Source organism: Amphiprion ocellaris, chromosome 5, assembly GCF_022539595.1.
Source record: "Amphiprion ocellaris isolate individual 3 ecotype Okinawa chromosome 5, ASM2253959v1, whole genome shotgun sequence".
NCBI classification, from domain to species: domain Eukaryota; kingdom Metazoa; phylum Chordata; class Actinopteri; family Pomacentridae; genus Amphiprion; species Amphiprion ocellaris.
Genome location: NC_072770.1, coordinates 23,894,159 through 23,913,262, shown reverse-complemented (window position 1 = coordinate 23,913,262; position 19,104 = coordinate 23,894,159). Strand labels below are relative to the sequence as shown.

At 38.6% G+C, this 19,104-nt stretch overlaps 2 protein-coding genes across 2 annotated transcripts; one reads left to right on the top strand and one right to left on the bottom strand.

Moving 5' to 3' along the window:
* The first annotated feature begins 6,804 nt into the window (after positions 1-6,804).
* Positions 6,805-9,991, top strand: LOC111579739 (acidic mammalian chitinase-like). The gene is made up of 11 exons (XM_023287134.3): positions 6,805-6,926; positions 7,064-7,093; positions 7,171-7,372; positions 7,489-7,545; positions 7,617-7,782; positions 8,459-8,583; positions 8,672-8,795; positions 8,895-9,077; positions 9,170-9,289; positions 9,376-9,514; positions 9,599-9,991. The coding sequence occupies exons 1-11, from the start codon at positions 6,902-6,904 to the stop codon at positions 9,844-9,846; spliced, it is 1,419 nt and encodes a 472-aa protein (XP_023142902.1). The 5' UTR covers positions 6,805-6,901; the 3' UTR covers positions 9,847-9,991.
* A 46-nt stretch (positions 9,992-10,037) lies between these two features.
* Positions 10,038-18,604, bottom strand: LOC111579760 (sodium- and chloride-dependent neutral and basic amino acid transporter B(0+)). Its single transcript, XM_055010639.1, has 15 exons — positions 18,597-18,604; positions 18,352-18,497; positions 18,127-18,258; positions 17,318-17,479; positions 16,961-17,075; positions 16,736-16,868; positions 16,402-16,542; positions 15,788-15,923; positions 15,562-15,654; positions 15,338-15,463; positions 15,031-15,149; positions 14,840-14,939; positions 13,020-13,129; positions 12,142-12,309; positions 10,038-12,014 (listed from the first exon to the last, which is right to left on the bottom strand). Exons 1-15 carry the CDS (start codon positions 18,602-18,604, stop codon positions 11,883-11,885), a joined length of 1,821 nt encoding a protein of 606 aa, XP_054866614.1. The 3' UTR covers positions 10,038-11,882.
* Between the last annotated feature and the right edge of the window lie 500 nt (positions 18,605-19,104).

The window sequence follows — 19,104 nt, the reverse complement described above, 5'->3', positions numbered from 1 at the left end:
GAGACACAGAGAGATTTGATGAAGAAATTCCTCTCTTTAGTGGAGTGTTTATGCTTCACTGATTTCCAAAACTGAAGAAGAATTTTCAAACCTCTTTTCAGTGCTGAAGTTATGTCAATGTGGATTTGTCTCTAAATAAGTGCAAATCTTGAGCAGCGTGTATATATTTTCAATAATACTATAACTCTACAAGGAATAACCTCTTCCATTATTTTGGCTACATGTTGAAGTAGAGGAATTGAGGTATCCCCTTTACTCTGTGGGATATTCCAGGCTTCAGCAATACAGCAGTAACATGATAAATAGTTGGCATGCAGCACGGAAAGCAATCCCCTGTGAGAAATGAACTTGGAAGTAAAAGACACTCCACACTTTATATAAATGATATAAAGCCGACGCAGATAGAAGTGTAGATTTATGCAAACAGCACCTGCCGTTACAGCGGTGAAGTGCCTTCGAGTTTAAGAGCAAATGTGATTTGAAAACCTCAATTCAACTGTCGAATTAATGGAGTGAAATGAAGACGAGTCGGGTCTGCAGCTCATACAGCGTGACTGCAGTGTGTTTTATATTGGTCCCTAAATCACATCCTAACACGGAATCGGTATTTTAAATTAACATGGGCTCAAACGACTACACGCAGAAGTACTGCTGCTGATCCTGTGTCCACACAAGAATATCTGCACAATGAATTCTTTCAGCAAGTGCCTCAGCAGACATTTGTTTATGTTCAAGTGACAAAATCCTCTAGTGGCAATAGTGATTATGAAGCTATTAAAGATGATGCTGTCAGAGTCAAACACCAAACAGGGAGGAGGGTGGATGGGTCAGCAAAATATTTAAAATGAGACTAATTTTGTTTCCTCTGTCTATCTGGCAGACAAACATTGTTTTTCACATCACAAAATATTTTATGATGAATATGACAACTTTTATCTCAGCGATCATGTTTCATTTTTAGCTGTGATTTGTTACAGTTTTGAAAAGCACATATAAATGATGTTGTCTTGACAATAAGTGTGCCAAGTCACAAAACCCTTCCATTTGTCTTTCTAGAGGACATGGATAAACAACCTGTTTTGTTTAGTTTGGGAGACTGATGATTACAAAACTCTGTAGTTCTTGTTAGCCATCTTTCAGTGTCTTCTATTTACGGCCCATGAATTTAATGTTGTGTTTCTGATTCCCGTCACAGCAGGCAGCTGTTTTCACTGAAAAACAATAAAGACACACAGTACACTACCTACCAAGCACCAAACAGTAGGGTTTAGCTGATAAACACATGTTTCTTTGGGAGTTGGTGGAGACCAAACATAGAGGACACTTATTGCTGAGTGTTATCATTTTACTTAAATTCATCAGGTGGATAAAAAGATGGTTTGAAATGAATGCTGTTCTGTATTTTGATGTGGAAATAGGCACAGGTCCCCTCTAATCTATTTTTGAGGAGCATAACTCCTAGCAACTCCTAAAAATAATGCAGGATTTTATGACTCAGTCCTGTCACATCCAAATATTCTACTTGTATTTTCAGAGCAGCCACATCTACCCACATTACTAGAATATATATATATATATATATATATATATATATATATATATATATATATATATATATATATATATATATATATATATATAGGTATATGAGATCATATTTGTGGATCATCAGAGACTGATGCAAATTCATACATTGATTATCTGCATTTATGTGAGCAGGAGACTTTGCCAGCATCATTCATTACAGGGGCAATGATATAATGATATAATGCAGACTAGGGCTTTAAGCAGCAACGATATTATGTATTATTAAAAATTCATACAGGCTGAAATTACATGACATCCAAAGCCTTTACTGGTTCAAGTAGTGCTGGCAGCTGTGAGAAACTTGCGTAAGGACATGCATCTTTTATTTTAGCACTTAGGGAGGTTATTATAAGAAGTGCACGTCAAGAGTGAAGCAAAGTTTTTAGAAGCTCTGGTCAGTGATGAAAAGTACACCAGTGGTGATGTTGAATTACTGATGCCTTCAACAACGTTAAAAGAAACAATAACAGAGTATCTGCAGTATGTGAGAATGATTGTGCACTTGTAGTTTTGGTTGAGACCATTTGAAATCCAGTTAGGACGAGAGCGACTACAGTAAAGCTGTTCTTTTCTGTGATTTAATCTGGTACTTGCACCCTAAGTACATTTACTACGCAGCAATTGGTGGCTCTAGAGTTCAGTTTGAGGGCATTTTATACTTTGTAACTGCAATGTCCTGGAGCAGTGTTGAGGTGATTCTGTTATGTTACAGAAAACACATCATATTTTGCTCTTACAATCACTTGTCTTTTGCTACTGGTAAAAAAAACAAAAAAGATAGATACATTCACAGAGCTCCCTGTTTTTACTGAGTTCACATTTGCAGGGGCAGAGGATGTGTTTGTATTTGAGTGGGTGTCTGGTAACTAAAAATCTCCCAGATGGTGGCGAAAGACAGCGAAGGAAGATGCAGAGGAGCTACTGCAGAATAAATTGTGATAATGAAAGATTAAAAGAAGAGAAAGAACTGAGAAGTCGGTTAACTTAAGTACATGGAGCATTTCTGCAGACTGACGGCTCATATTCATGTGTTCATGTATGTGTGGATGTACATGCATGTGTGTGTATGTCAAATAGTCCGACTTATCTCTCTAATGGCTCTCCCCTTCATTTGGTTGATTCATTCAAGAGCCAACACACAAAAGCACACACACCCACATGCCCTGCTGACTGAAAGGCAGCAAGGATAAGTGGTAGCTCGCTGAAAGGAAGGGAGAGAGAGGAGGTCGCCATAGCAACACTGGGGGGTTGTCGCTTTTATTGGAGAAAGAAAATCAGCTCTGCCTGTCCCCCTATCTCTCTCCTTTCACTCTCTCAGTTCTCCTCTCTCTGTCTCACCTTTCTTTTTCTCTGTATGTTCATTTCATCTTCCATGAGCTGACGTCAGCTTCTGCACAACATTCGAGTCACGCCTGTTCTTACAATCTTCTCCTGTTAGTACAATGAATGATGCTGAAGTTAAAATGTTTTATTCACAGCTTTTAGGATCTGCATGTGCAGAGAAATGCCTGTTTGTGTCTCAGATTTTGAGGAAAAGAAGCGAAATAAATGTATCACTGATGCAGTGACTGTGACAAATATTTGAGCGTACGCTTTTAGCTGTCACTGATCAAAATCCTGAGTCACTTCCACTGATAATATTAGTAAACTAGCGCTTTGTTCTTAGCACGTCTGAACAGAAGCAACTGTAGGAATGAGAATAATTCATCAGAAAAAGCTTGCTGGCACACACACACACACACACACACACACACACACCTACACATGCACGCACACACACACTTCTGCTACATGATGCATGGCAGCACATAATATCAGTGGCACGTAATATCAAATCCTAACAGGCTGCATGAGAGAATGTTTAAAATGTGACATGCTAATGAGTGTTTGAGCATCTCTTTCTTGTCACAGCATTTGAATTCTGTTCACAGGTGGACTGTTTCCCAGCTGGACCAGGGAACACTCAAGAACTCAAGGACAACACTCCCCATCACAGTTAAACGGTGAGGGAGTGCTGTGTATGTGCGAGTGTGTGCAGATAGAAACATGGCAGAGAGAAAATGATTGAGCATTTGCTGCCATGGTGACAAGCCCAGCAGTATCTAATAGCAACGGGCTGTTGAGAAGCCTGAATTATGCGGGTGGGGAGGCCGGTGCAGCCGGAGAAGGAGAGGAGAGGGACAGAGACGGATAGATAGATTTAACTGAGCCATGCTCACATTTGTCACAGTATTCATATCTTTATAATGCTTTCTTTACAATGTGCGCTCACTGTTTTTATGTGTTACAACATTGTCTGCAGACTCAAATCTGAACAGAAAAACACAGATGGAGTCTTGTTCTCACTATTTATTCCCTCTGCTTTAAATATGCTCTGTTATGCATCTGAGAAGTTCACAGGATTGAGAAAAATCACACATAGTGCTGAGAGCTAGTTGTACAACTTGATCACGTGTGCTCCCCTGATGGGAAGAATGTGAACATATCAATGAATGCATTACAGTTACAGACTTTCAGTTCTGTAATATTTCATTTATTACAGCAGATTGGTGCATTTCTGTGCCTTCATCCAGTCTATCCAACAAAACAGGCAACACAAAGACAACATTAATAATCACGATTAATCATAATCTTCATCTCATACTTGTAGCAATGTATGTGTGTGTGTGTGTGTGCGTGTGTGTGTGTGTGTGTGTGTGTCTGTCAATTATGTGTGCGTGCTGTGTATATTGCGTGGGAGATGGCAACAGGTTTGTGTTCATCTGCTGGCTCCCTGAGCATGGTTGCCATGGTGAAAGAGACAGAGAGGAGAGAGTTTGGTTTGTGGTTCAATAAGTTCAATGTAATTTATGTCTACAGCAAGAAAGAACAAGATCTGATGTTTCAGAGGTTAAGACCTGTTTCGCTTGCAGCGTACTTAAAAGCTCAGACCATTTTAAAGAGCAAATGACGTCAGTGGAGGGGACTAAACTGATCCAGGAATAAATAGGCTGCTGTTGTTGTTGAACATCTCATAGGAAATGCAGCCAGACTCCACGCAGCTTATTGACTCTCTCTGGTGGTGGGATTCAGTAATGCATCTAATGCTCTTTTTTTTCACCTTATATTGTCTTAAATATTTGCTAAACTTCATCTCAATTATCAATTTATTTAACTGCAAATTCTCCATGATAAAAACGATGCATACTGAACAACCCCAAAAGAACAAATCAGACTAGAATCAAAATCATGTTGTTTTGTTTTCACAGAGAAAACTGATGCTCTTTCCACTTTCCACAAGAAGGTTTGATGAAGAAAACTCTGGTAAAAATGAGAAAATCTGAATCCATTATATGCTGCCATATGTGCAATGATGCAACAGTGATGCAGCGACATAAAACAACAGCAATATATAGATTTTAGTGCAGGCTGAGTGAACTGCACTATGGTGAAACTCTCTTGCAATAGACTGGTGTTTTTCACACTATGTCAAGTACATTAGCCCTGAGCTGTGGTTAGCAGGAATAATACTTTGCTGCAGACACTCAGCTGTATTATTTATACTTAAAAAAAAAAAAACAGATAGCAAGAACTGTTAGAGCTCCTCAGAGGTGATTATGTGTTTGTTAAACAATACATTTATTAGTATAGAGTGGAAACTTGCAGTATGATAATCCACACTGCAAATACTGGTTCAATGTAGATACTAAATCCATCCAATCCCAATCATCCAAGAGTTTGTTTCGACCACATTTCTTCACCGAAGATGATGGTTCACCACTATCTTTCCACATTTTAATAATGCTTTGGACGGTTCTTGACCCAATTTTTGTAATTTCTGCAATCTCATCAGTTGTTGTGTTTGCTTGATGAAGGACAATCATTTGATCCTTCTGAAACAGATTAACATAATTTCCATGACCACAGAATGTCTTCTGACAGGATTGTTTAAGAAATGAGAAGCTCCTCACTGCATCAGCTAGGGTTAAATAAGCTGTTGCAGCTGAAACATATCCATCACTGCAGTAATTATCCAATGGAAGGCTCTTACCTATTTGACCAGTTAAATCCAGGTGGCGATTTATTTTTTGGACAGGCAGTGTATATACCAAGCATGGTTCATATCAGCCTTAATTCATCTCACATCAGTCCTTGGTTGGTAAATTAGAGGATGAAGCCTGATAAGTACCATCACCTTGTAATTCAAGTACAGCAACTTTGCGAATGCCAGTAAAACCGCCTGGCAAGTGTAATGCAATCCTAAATGTATATGCTGCTGAATCTTGTAAAGGTTCCCTGGATAAAGACTAGTTCAAACATAGGCCTGTCCTGTATTACAATCGCAATACCACAAAATATACAGTATGCAGCTATAAATGCTTCATCTGAAAGTTGCTTCTCTTATTAGTTGTTACTTTCATGTGCTGTGAAATTTTAAATGCCACTATCTCTGTAAATCAGACAACAAATGTGATGATCAGAGGGTCCCTGTGAGGTCCTTGCTGTTACCTTTTGAACCTTTATCCATTATCAAATCATGCCCCCTCGATGTGGATGTTCAAAAATGTAAAAACGTACAATTTTTCAATTTATGCAGATGATTAATTGCTATTCATCTCTGATCACATTTTTTTTGCCTTTCAGTACTGAATTGTTGCATAATTTGGTTTGTAAATTAACTTTATATTCTATACTCTATTCTCTATTAAACATTATCAGTCAGTGTTAATAAAGGTTTAGAGAGATAAAACACATCGAGTAAGACTAATTTCATAATCCACAGCACAGTAGTCACAAAATAAATGATTCGCGTCCAAGGACAGAAAGGACAAAAAGCCTCTTTCCAAATGAAATTACATTAATCCATGTCTAGGGAAGATAAGGCATGTCGCTAGTACAATCGAGTAAATATTGCTATCAACATGTGAAAGAAGGTGGAACCCAAATTAGAAGGATTTTTCATTTTAAAAATTGTTAGAGATGTTGGAAATATAAATTTACATGTAACAGGTTACTCACAATGCTGAAAAACGTAGTGAAAGAGTGAAGCAAAGAGTAAAATTAAGAACTTCAGTTTAACTATAAGAAACAATACTAACCTTGAAAATATCTAGTTTCATCTAAACAATTCTTTATCAAAAGGCACATGAAAGTTATCAAGTTATCAGTGCTCCCTGTAAAAGTATGAAACATGTCTAGACCAAACAAATATATGAGTTGAAATTTTCATTGCTGATTAGTAGATCAAACATATGTTACAGATAATGCAGATATGCAGAACAACTGAGGGTTTTATAAGAGTCTGCAGGTCCTCAGATTTTTGTGCAGAAGCAACATGGGCAAGCTACTCATCTGTGTCGGTAAAGAAACTTTGCCAAACTTTATTCCAACACATTTCAACAAACTCTGTTAACATGAATAATGCAGACTGATAATAATTAAAAGGTTCACCTGCCTCCTCTTCACTCTCTTTAATCTTGTCTTTTTGTCTCTGCAGGATTGGCTTTCCTGCTGCATGTGCAGCTTGGTAATTATATCCTCTCTGTGCTTATGTGACTTGTGCTGTGATATTTTAGTGGTAACATAATCTTTCATGTGTTGCAGGATCATCCTACATCCTCACCTGCTATTTTACTAACTGGGCACAGTACCGTCCGGGAGCAGGACTGTATTTGCCCACCAACATTGACCCATGTCTCTGTGACCACCTCATCTATGCCTTTGCTGGAATGGATAATAACATGATCCAGACCACTGAGTGGAATGATGAGAAACTCTACGGACAGTTTCAGGCCCTGAAGAACCAGTAAGTGCCCACAAATACTCATAGTGATAGTGTGATTCCTGCACACACACAAACATGTTAAAATACAGTCAGGCAGAGCAACGACTGCAAGGTTAACGTGATGTTACTACCTACAGAAACAGCAACCTGAAGACTCTACTGGCTATTGGGGGATGGAACTTTGGTACTCAGAAGTAAGTAATAATAAATTCAGGATCAATGCTTGCAGCACATGTAGAAACACTGACTCTCCTCCTGTCTCCAGGTTCACAGCTATGGTTTCCAGCTCTGCCAACCGTCAGATCTTCATCAACAGTGTGATCAAGTTCCTCCGTCAGTATCAGTTTGATGGTCTGGATGTGGACTGGGAATATCCTGGCTCTAACGGCTCCCCCCCTCAGGATAAAGAACTCTTCACAGTCCTGGTTCAGGTAGATCATACTGCTACTCAGTTTCTGACTTTTCAAGTTGGCTGAAGTCATTGTACTTGCGTTTGCAGTCACTGCAGCTATTACTGGAAACTAGAAATGGTTGTAAGTTTAAAATATAGTAATCAAAAATCATTAAAACAAAGGTTGTACTCTAGAAATCATAAACTTTTCAACAAGATTTAGTCCAGTTCTAATAAACGACAAGAAGCCTTCGGTGGGCTGTTCTTATAAGTTGCAACTGTCGCATAAGAAAAAAGTTGATTCAACTTTCCCACATCTTCGTAAATGTCAAATCATAAGGTTTCAGCTACCTGATAAAACACCCATCAGTGATCTTGGAGAACTAGTCATCTGTTCATGTGTGATTAATGGAAGCCCCACTAAACAACCATTTCTCTGAAATTTCACTCCCTATTGTATAGTTTGAATTGTTATTATATGAGACTATATATATTTTTTCTAATGCAAGGCTGGGTACAATTCTCTACACGTCATCTTCATTCCCAGGTTGTGGAGGTACGACACTGTGATTTTTTGCCAAGCCTCTATCATACTCAGTAACTTCCAGCATCCTTGAACTTTCAGAGTGGGTGACTGCAGACCTTGATTAACCCAAACCCAAAGAGCTGTATAAATGTAAATGTGTTCGGCTGAACTGCTCCCCTCTCCTCTGTAGGAGCTGATGAGCGCCTTTCAGGAGGAGGGCAAGGAGACCAACCGTCCTCGTCTGATGCTGACTGCTGCTGTCTCTGCTGGAAAGGGAACCATTGACTCTGGATACCAGATTGCTCAGATTGGAGCGTATGTACATGAGCAGTCAAATGCTAACATTAGATATCCTCATATTAATAGCCCTTTATCAACACTAGCCCTCATGTTTGTTTGCCAGAGTGCTGGACTACATTCATGTTATGACCTATGACTTCCACGGTTCTTCGGAACCTACTGTTGGAGAGAACAGTCCTCTGTATGAGGGCCCTGCTGACCAGGGCTCTACCATCTACTACAATGTGGTCAGTGAGGGCATCATTCACAATGCCGTCCTGCTTTAAAGTAACAAAAACAGTCCATTGTGGAACAGTTGGTCACACCTATCTGTACTACATGTGTAGGACTATGCTATGAACTACTGGAAGAACAACGGGGCTCCAGCTGAGAAGCTTCTGGTTGGTTTCCCTACCTACGGCCATACCTTCCGCCTGGCTTCCTCTAACACAGGAGTTGGAGCTCCTGCCAGTGGACCCGGACCTGCTGGACCATTCACCGGCCAGACCGGCTTCTGGGCCTACTATGAGGCTTGTGCTTCTCTTTTCTAAATCTTCTGTAAATGCATACATAACACGGAACAACATGGACATATTACCTTCAATGTCTCTCTTCCTTTCAGATCTGTTCTTTCCTGAGGCAAGGAGCCACACAGGCTTGGGACAGCGCTCAACAAGTTCCATACGCCTACAACCAGGGAGTCTGGGTTGGATATGACAACATTAAGAGCTTCCAAGTTAAGGTATGAAGATGTATTTCATTACTTAAAGCCCTGTGAGAAATGTTTATGTCTCAATGAACACGGTTCACCTTTCATTTGCTGTACAGGTTCAGTGGTTAAAGCAGAGCGGTTTTGGTGGAGCCATGGTGTGGAGTCTGTCTTTGGACGACTTCAGTGGGACTTTCTGTGGTCAGGGAGGATACCCCCTGATCAACACTATCAAGAGTGGACTGGGAACTGGGCAATGTATGTCTGAATGCACTTTTACATTTTCTACCAAACATATTGAGGCTGTTTCAATCTTTTAACTTCTTTGATTTCTCACATCAGCCTGCGGTTCTCCCTCGAACCCCATGCCTCCAGTTGCACCATCCCAGCAGCCCCAGCCTGGCAGTGGCGGTGGCAGCAGTGGTGGCAACACAGATTCTGGCTTCTGCACTGGCAAAGCTAATGGACTCTACCCTGATCCAACCAACAAGAACCAATTTTATCAGTGCAACAAAGGACAAACCTACATCCAGCACTGTGGTGCTGGCCTGGTGTACGATGGCAGCTGCAAGTGCTGCAACTGGGCTTAAATAGTTCCTGATGTAACTTTGTTCTGACTGTTCTCACTGGTTATGAGCTGGGTCAAACATATGCCAACAATGTCCATCCAAGACCAGTTCTGTAGTGCCTGTCACTCATCTAACCTCAATAAATATGGCATCTCATGCAATGTCAGATCTCTGGTGATTTTGTGAGGATCTTTTATTTTTGTAGTCTAGTTTTTGCTGATAATTATCTTTGAACATCAATCATCAGTGACAAAACGTTTCTTCATCTTTTCACTCTCCTTATGTATGGCAAGACAGCAAGAAAATGGACTGTAGAACAAGTCAAGATAAACAAGTCTATTAAACACAGTAGTAGTCACAACACACACATAAAGCCATGACAAAAGTCAACATAAAAGCAGTAAAAATACGGCAGAAGAAAGACGAAGGCAACAGCAGAGATTTTTTTGGCAATCTATTAACTGAAAATATAGATAACGCTCATGAAGCCCTATTCCCATTGTTACAAGTACACACACAACTACTTTGTACATATATTTTATTATTATTTGTCAGCACAAATACTAAGTGCCTTGTCCCTTCAGTGTGACTGCTCTCAATAAAATGAGGAAAATTCAAATAGAAGGAAGATCAAAGGAAACAAAAAGCGCAATCAAAAAAGAAAATCACTGGAAACTTTCTAATAACAATACCTCAACATAATATTTGCAAGCAAAATAAATGTATCACTGTTATCAAAGTTCTGTTTGATAATAACAAACTGTCTAAATATATGTTATGTATTTCAACACACAGAGCTTTAAAAAATACATTGTAAATGTTTAAAAACAGCAAATGTCCCTTTAACTACATATTTAAATATATTTATATTTAAATGAGCAGAACAGCATTTAGAGGGTGTTGTATTCTAAATTTGCTCTCTCTGTTGAACTAGTCATTTATTTGTATTGAGATTTAATAGAAATGTTGATTAGCTTCTAAAACATTCATTGATCATTCTGAAGAATGTGTATCTGTTGGTGAAAATACACTGAGTTGCTTTATTGTTATTTATTTTTATCATTAACCAACGTCATCACCAATGTGACTCAGAAATAAGGAATTGGGGTCTTTTTGAAAGGATTATATACATGCAAAACCTTTGCTTAGATGTGATTTTGTAGTGATGCAAGATTAGTTATTTTTGTTAAATAATTAAATATTAACTTTTACATTCTTAATCCTGTATGATGCAAAAGACATTGAGTTAACACAGCAAAAAAATCTGTTTTTATGGGCCAAGAAGACATTAATTTGCCGGTATGTATAACAAAATGGAGCTAAATTGGAAGAAGAGTGGTCAGAGAGAACCACAGGAATAGGGCAATAGAGGACAATGAAATACATTTGAACTAATTTGGTTAAATTGCAAGAAAAGATCTTCAGTTAAAAAGTACAAGGTGTAGTCATTGTAGCCTGGATTTTTTAAGGCCCAATATCCACCAGATGGAGCTCTTGAAAGAATAACGACACAAGGGGCCCTTGAGCTCACAAGACCTTAGAGCCCCTGAGCTCTAAGAAGCAATGACCACCTGATATGTTCACAGACTCTGAAAAGAGTTTGATCTAACATAGTCTTGAACAATGAAAGACATTTGATGATGGTAGATTAAGAAGATAAACTGTGATGGAATTCAAACCATTTCAGTCGTGAAGTCTCAGACAATTGCTGTTAGAAAGCTGACACTAGTTCATTATATGTTGAAAAGGAGATAACTGAAAAGATGACAACTTAAACACACCAGCTAACGGTCTAAATACTGTAAATGGATAACAGCAGAATATAGATTAATCTAATGTGGCAGACATGTTGACTTTGTATTGCCTTGAGCTACAATGACACATATGTTTGTCTGTTTATACATCCAAAGCCATGAGCTGCATGTGACATTTAGTCGCGCATTTGATTTTAAGTATCTGGCATGGACAGAATCATCACCGTATTTTACTATGAGTGTTGTATTTAACAAATCAATATATATCAGGGTGTAAACACTGTCATGTGGTAGATGTTATATTTACATTTTCTTATCTTCTGTTTTATTGTCTGACACAGTTTCTTCAGCAGCAGTGTTTTTTGAGTAGCGTTCTCCTCTGTGGATGTCCAGGTAGGGATGCCATTCCTCAGATGGAGAGCACAATGATATCACCTGTAGAGGGCGATGTACGGTTAAAATTACATATATGAGCTAGGATATAGTGAGGCATCACTGCCTGACATTTACACGAGAAACTTCTCTTTTAAGATTCTTTTATCATCTGAGAAAACAAACACACCTTACAGAAGTTTCCCTTTGCTTTTATCACTTTATAGAAAGCAATGACAGGGATCCAGATGAGGACGAATGCAACCATGCTCCAGCCCAGAGCCAAACCCCAGGCTGGGTACTGCACTTTTCCATAGGTGGGGGGCACAAAGATGACCAGAGACCACACCAGGATCACCTACAGAGCAGAGCCAGCGGTAATCAGAGCATCAGTTGTGTTCATACAGATTTGCAGAGCTCTGTACAAAAACTGAGATCATATTGGCAGTGCCATAAAGTTTGAAAAATGGAATGAATGAGATTGACAAAGTCAACTCACAGAAAAAACTACTTTTGATGAGCACATCTCTTTGACTGACATGACAAATGGTAAGCTAATGGCCTTTGACAACATCCTCCATGAAAGACGCCTACATTACTGGCAGTCAGTAGCAAAATGTATATGTGTCCTTTCGTTTTCGGTTTCAGGCTTAATAATGAAGTGACATGAAATGGCACTTCAGTCTCATTATTTATAAAGCTGGTTTGCAAATTGCATAATCACTGCTGCAATAGTACAATCATTTCACAGACATGGGCAATGAACAATGGATTTTCACCGTAATTTTTTTATCTGCTTGTAAAGCATTTCATTATGTATTCAACAAATGAAACTAATCTAGCTCTTTACAAAACCATTGTGATAAAAGGCTTTAGAAAAAGAGGACAAAACTAAAAAAAAAAAAAACAAGCTCTAAATATGACATTGATATCAAGTTTATAGTTCTCCCCACATAATAAAGTCTACAAAAAGACCCTGTGACCTGGTAGCTGGATGTTTAAAAAAAAGCAGAGTGTCTGTTTTCTGCAACAATATTAAAACAAGAACAAAAATGAGATTGTATTCACCGCTATGATGCAGGGAGTGAGGAAGAGCCAACAAGCTCTCCACCACAGCCAGAAGCAAAAGCTCTTTTTCCCAATCATCATCTCAATGTCTTTGATAAAACGGTTCACGCCTGTAATGAAGGAGAAGAACATGAGCAAATCAGGGCAAAAAGCAATCTGTCTTCTAATGCAAATCACAGAAGACTTTATTAGTCAAGTAGCCAGTTAGCTGTTTGCCAGGAGTGTCAGCAATACTAATGTTTCATTGTAGAAAATCAGCATTAAAGTGACATAATGGTAATATGTAGTTATTGGGATTACTGTTGATTCTCATGTTCATTTGCCCTCAACTAACAAACGTTTCCTGTTCCCGTAGTGAATTATTTTCTGATGTATAGAATGAGTGAGTCAGAAGAAAATGAGATTTTTCTTCTACAAAATGGAGCGCTAAACCTAACATCTAATAGATAACTGTATTAGAAAAATGTATAAAAGAAAGAATATCTCAATTTTTTGTGTCAAAGAGAATAAACTACACATATTTTATCTTTTTTATTTCACATCACAATAGAAATGTGCTTTAGTGTTTCAGCCCAAAGCCTTTTTCAGTGTTATTATTTTAGTTTTTTTAATTTATTGCCACCAATAAATCCCATGAAAAGATCAAAACCACCGATGAATTCACCCTACAAGTATTTTGTGTGCAGCCAAAGTCCCATGTGAGTTATTGTGTCACAGACCTTAACCGCTGCCCAGCAATCGTGATTAAATACCAGTGAACAACACTTGCAATAGCTAAAATGTGCACTGTTGTTTACTTTAACCAGTCTCATTTGCATTCTTCTGCTCTGTACCTACCCAACCTGCAGCTGAAAATGCTCCCCAACAGCTGTGCTATTTCTGGCTGTTAAGCTAAAAGCTGCAGCGTCTGGCTGGTACTGGAGATAATTTTTCTCTTCTCGGCAGTGTTGGTTGTTCAGTCCACCACTCTGGTGCAGACTGAAAAACTCAGCAGCAATTGGATTGTCAAGATGAAACCCAACTTCATCTTTCACCAACTTAAAGTCACAGTTTTCATTTTTCACTAATATTATAGTTTGCCTCAACTTTTAAAGATGTGACAGTTTAACTCAAACATAAGTTCTTAGTGGACAAGTAGGGTTATTTCAGATAACCAGATGGTCCAATATTTTAACAAAAGTAGCAGAACTCTCTTTTCTTGTTTCTTGTTCAGTGATATTTCTGATCCTTGACTGGCCAAAGCTTTAGAAACACTGCTGACACAGACTGTGATAAACACACACACACACACACACACACACACACACACACACACACACACACACACACACACACACACACACACACACACACACACACACACACACATATATATGTATATGTTCAAAAATTTGGAGTCACCCAGACAATTTCATATTTTCCATGAAAACTCACACTTCTATTCATGTGCTAACATAACTGCACAAGGCTTTTCTAATCATCAGTTAGCATTTCAACACCATTAGCTCACACAATGCGCCATTAGAACACAGGAGTGATGGTTGCTGGAAATGTTCCTCTGTATCCCTATGTAGATATTCCATTAAAAATCAGCCGTTTCCAGCTAGAATAGTCATTTAGACTGTATTTCTGATTCATTTAATGATATCTTCATTGAAAAAAACCTGCTTTTCTTGCAAAAATAAGGACATTTCTAAGTGACCCCAAACTTTCGAACTGTAGTATACATACAATTAAAAGAGCCAAGCCATTGGAACAGCTTGTAAAGTTATCAAATGTTATCACTTTTACATATATCTATAGTCAACTGTTACATTTACCGTATATATAGCAGAAGCCAATGATCTCCATGAGAGCCAAAATTAGCATCACCCAGCTGGCAACAAACTGGTCGATTAGAGTTACCCAGTATATTCCTGCCTATCACATAAACACACAAACACACTGAAGGAAATCAGGGTATTGACATCAGACAGCACAAATTCAGCCACTTTCTGCAGACCTACTGTACCCTTGTCACACATGGGAGGCCCAAGAGGAAGACAATGATACATGTCAGTATAGTCACGACGGCACGTTTGGATTTGAGGATGTTAGGGAAGGCATCCAACAGGCACGTGGTGATCACCTCTTATAACAAGAAGAGAGACAACAATAAATGAACATTAGATGTTCATTGGTTAACAATCGTCTGTTGTTTCTGATCTTTGGAATTTGTGCTAATTAGTAAAGTATGACATTAGAGCTACTGGAGTCCATGGCAGCTATAAAAAAAACATTAAAAAGAACATCAGCAAATGTTACAGTAAAGATCTCACCTATTGCTGCAAACTGGGAGTCCAGACCAACAGTCAGCAGCATGAAGAAGAACAAAATGGACCATAGCGGGGAAATAGGAAGTTTAGCCAGAGCATCTGGATACGCAATGAATGCCAGGCCAAACCCTGCACAAAGAGCAGACAAAACTAATATCAGGCAAAAACAGAAGCTGTTTCATATATTTATTTGTTTATTTATTTTGGTGGTATTATAAGTATCTGACCTTCTTTCACCACATTTCCAATAGGCTTTCCATAGACATGCGCCATGTGTCCCAAGATTGAAAAGATGGCAAAGCCTGCAAACACACTAGTGCCTAGAAGGAAGTTAGCCACACAGACGAATCAGATAGAATTCCAGGATTTCATTGTGGCCTAAAGAATATTTAACCAACGATGAAAGATGAACGAAGAGCAGCTAAATATGAAACAGAAACGGTGTATTCATACCATCGTTAATGACAGTTACAATAACTGAATCCAGGAACATGTTGTTGTGGAAGTTGCTATATGAAGCAAGGGTTGGAACTCCACCCCAAGCAATGGACAGGGAAAAGAAAGTCTGAGTCGCTGCATCCTTCCAGACCTAAAACACATCAACATGTCTTTCAGGACTGAGACAGGAGATATTCCACAAACTTCATGTATAGTTGTTAGCCATGCTAGCAGGATAACAGTGAGAATGGCAATAATGATTTTTCAGTTGGTCTGTCACTTTGATCCAGATTAAAATTTCACACAACAACTGTTGGGTGATTTTCCCTTGAAATGGTTTTATTGCCTCCAATACATTGGACTCTCAGCCACATAATGTTATTTTCTTAGCTATGAAATGCACTCAGTGCATTGTGGGCTGTTAGTAGAAAGTCATGTCCTTTCATGTGTGCTACTTTTTCATTGCATTGTTGAATATTTCAATTAACTATGAAGTGAATATAATTTCACCTACATTTTTTTTTACACTTGTAAACAATAAAATAGATGAAAATAAATGCAGTGCCCTATCTAGGTAGTGATTTTGGACACAGCCATGGTGGTGTAAACAGGGATTGTTAGGTCCTTACCTGTCCTTCAGTCAGTTTAGTCAGATTGGACTGGGAACCAATATAGAAGTCTATACCATCTCTTGCTCCTTCTAGTGTCACACCTCTGATCAGTAGAATTAAAATCACTACATAAGGAAATGTAGCTGTGAAATACACAACCTGGAGAGACAAAGGTCATGAACTCAAACTCATTCATGAACACGCTGAAAATTTGAAAGAGACAGACATGTGCCACCAGTGGAACATTTGTACAGTTTTATATTCCATTGCATAATAAAGCAGATTCACCAAGTTCCTGTACTGCAGGAGGAACTGTGGTTAAGGACCTGATCTGAGCTGGATGTTGACTCACTTTTCCTGATGACTTGATGCCTCTGATGAGTGCTGCAGCAACAATGATGGAGCTCAGCAGCAGACAGAGAGCCAAATGCCAAACTACTGGTCCTGTTTCATCCAGACCACTGGATCTCTGCAGAGCTACATGACTGAGAAAGAAGATACATGTGGATCTGTGGAGCCACATCAGTATGATAAGTGTGTGCATTTGTGCTTGTTTGTTTGAGTGTGTGGTTCTTACTCCCAGTACTGCTCACTTGGGCTCTCCACTGAAACTGTGATCTTGTTAGATGAAGGACAAGTGATGTTTTCCTGAGTCCAGTTGGTCATCAACACACCACTCACATTACAATACACTAGAAGAGGAAAGAGGATGTTTGCTAAGAATATCAGTGTATGTGAAGGATGTGTACCTGCGGTGTTTATATTATTTGGGTTTCTGTGGTGTGATGCTGATAAGACCTTGAACTGCACATACTAAGTGCATTTTTTCCAAATCAGTTCACTTAAAACTGGAACTGGAACTACAATCTATTCATCAACAGGCAGATTTGACTAACACATCTCCACAAACAACAATGATGGAGAGAAGAAGCACCTTTAGGTAAACTGCTGCATTTTCTGTCAGCCCAGCTGGAGCAGCTGGACCACGGCAGAGGAAACTGCATGGAGGCGAACATGTAGTACAGGCTGTAGGCGATGATGACGTTATAGTAAATTGATACCAGTGCATTCACCATAACCATTGACAAGCCAACACCTGCAGAAGGTAATAAGTTACAATTCATTTATAATAAATCACATGGCAATGAAAAATGTATTTGTTCAAAACTAGTTGCTTAACTGATGCCTCAAACCATTGACTGTTGTTTTCTCTCCCCTGTGTTTACTGCTCAGTGGATGAAAACCGCCTCCACTGCTAACATTAGTAATACTCACTATGTCTTACACTTTTGTGCAGTGCCTGATGGTAATGTTTATTAACTACTGAAACTGCAGTTGTGGTAATTCCATCTTTTATGGTAGACAGTTGAATATATGAGATAATTGACTGAAGCTTTACTGTGTTCTTTAGATCTAAAACAAATTTTAAAATAGCTGATTGAACTATTGATAGAAAATTTGATCATTTCATGGTGGTCAAAACTGCCAAACTATTCACTAAATGTCAATCTCTCCAATAACTTGCAATAACAGCTTACTGTCACCTTTAAGGCTGATAAATTTCACGATTCTTTAAAAATTTGACCAAAAATGATTTTTAACATTAAAAAAATGATAGAGTCCCTTTTCCAGCAACATCAGCATAAAAAATATGGGAAAACATCACATCACATCACATCACATCATATTTACTATATTAGTCTTAAACCTGATGGTGTTTCGAGGTGTTTTTGTCAGACTGACCCTGCAGCACTGGAACTGCTCTCCACATGTTGATGGGACCTTGGCTGCAGAACTGACCAATGGCGCTTTCCAAGAAGAAAAGAGGAATTCCACACAAAACCAACATCAATAAATAGGGAATGAGAAAAGCACCTGTTCAGAGGGAGAAAAGCAACTTCTCATGATATTCATAATACAACAGTGTTATCAAGAGTTTGCTTCTCAGTCCTGATGCCAAACAGTTACCCCCTCCATTCTTATAGGCCATATATGGAAATCTCCAGATATTTCCTAATCCGACGGCATAACCGATCATAGAGAGGATGTATTCTGTTTTGTTGGTCCAGTTTCCACGGTCAGGATTCTCATCGCCATTATTCACGAGTGTCCTGCTGAAAACACAGATTCTGGTGTTAAAAGGCTTTAATTAATCTGTACAGTATATATGTTTTCAACGAGGAACATCTCCAGCAAACACACTATGCAGACACAAACACATCCGATATAATAGACACAGAAACAGAAAAAATAGAACACAATCAATGTTCTCCTATTCCAAGAATGTTTAACATAATTAAAGTACATATTTTCAAAATTGCAAAACATTTAGTTATATATATTCAGCTATGGATCAGTCTTACCTGACCAGTGAGAGGAGGAGGATCCTTGGAAATATTTAAGCTATATTTCCACATTTTTGCTCCATCTGCTTTTGATGATCTGTTGTTGGAAATTCAAATTGCTCAAGTCTTTTTTGAGCTCACAAAACTGGTTTTCCACCAGTGATCAGGTCTGGTCTGCTGCTTGAAGATGTGCCTGCAGAGGGTAAAAACAACCTTGATCCCCTTGAATACAAAATTGAATCTTTAAATTAATACATTTGTAAAATGTCAATGTGAAACGTCACTGACTTTGGAAGCTTTTGGAAAATAGATAAAATAAAATTTGAGATTCGTATTTCCCCCTTGGACGCACCAGTACAAAAAAAGTGGCTCCATT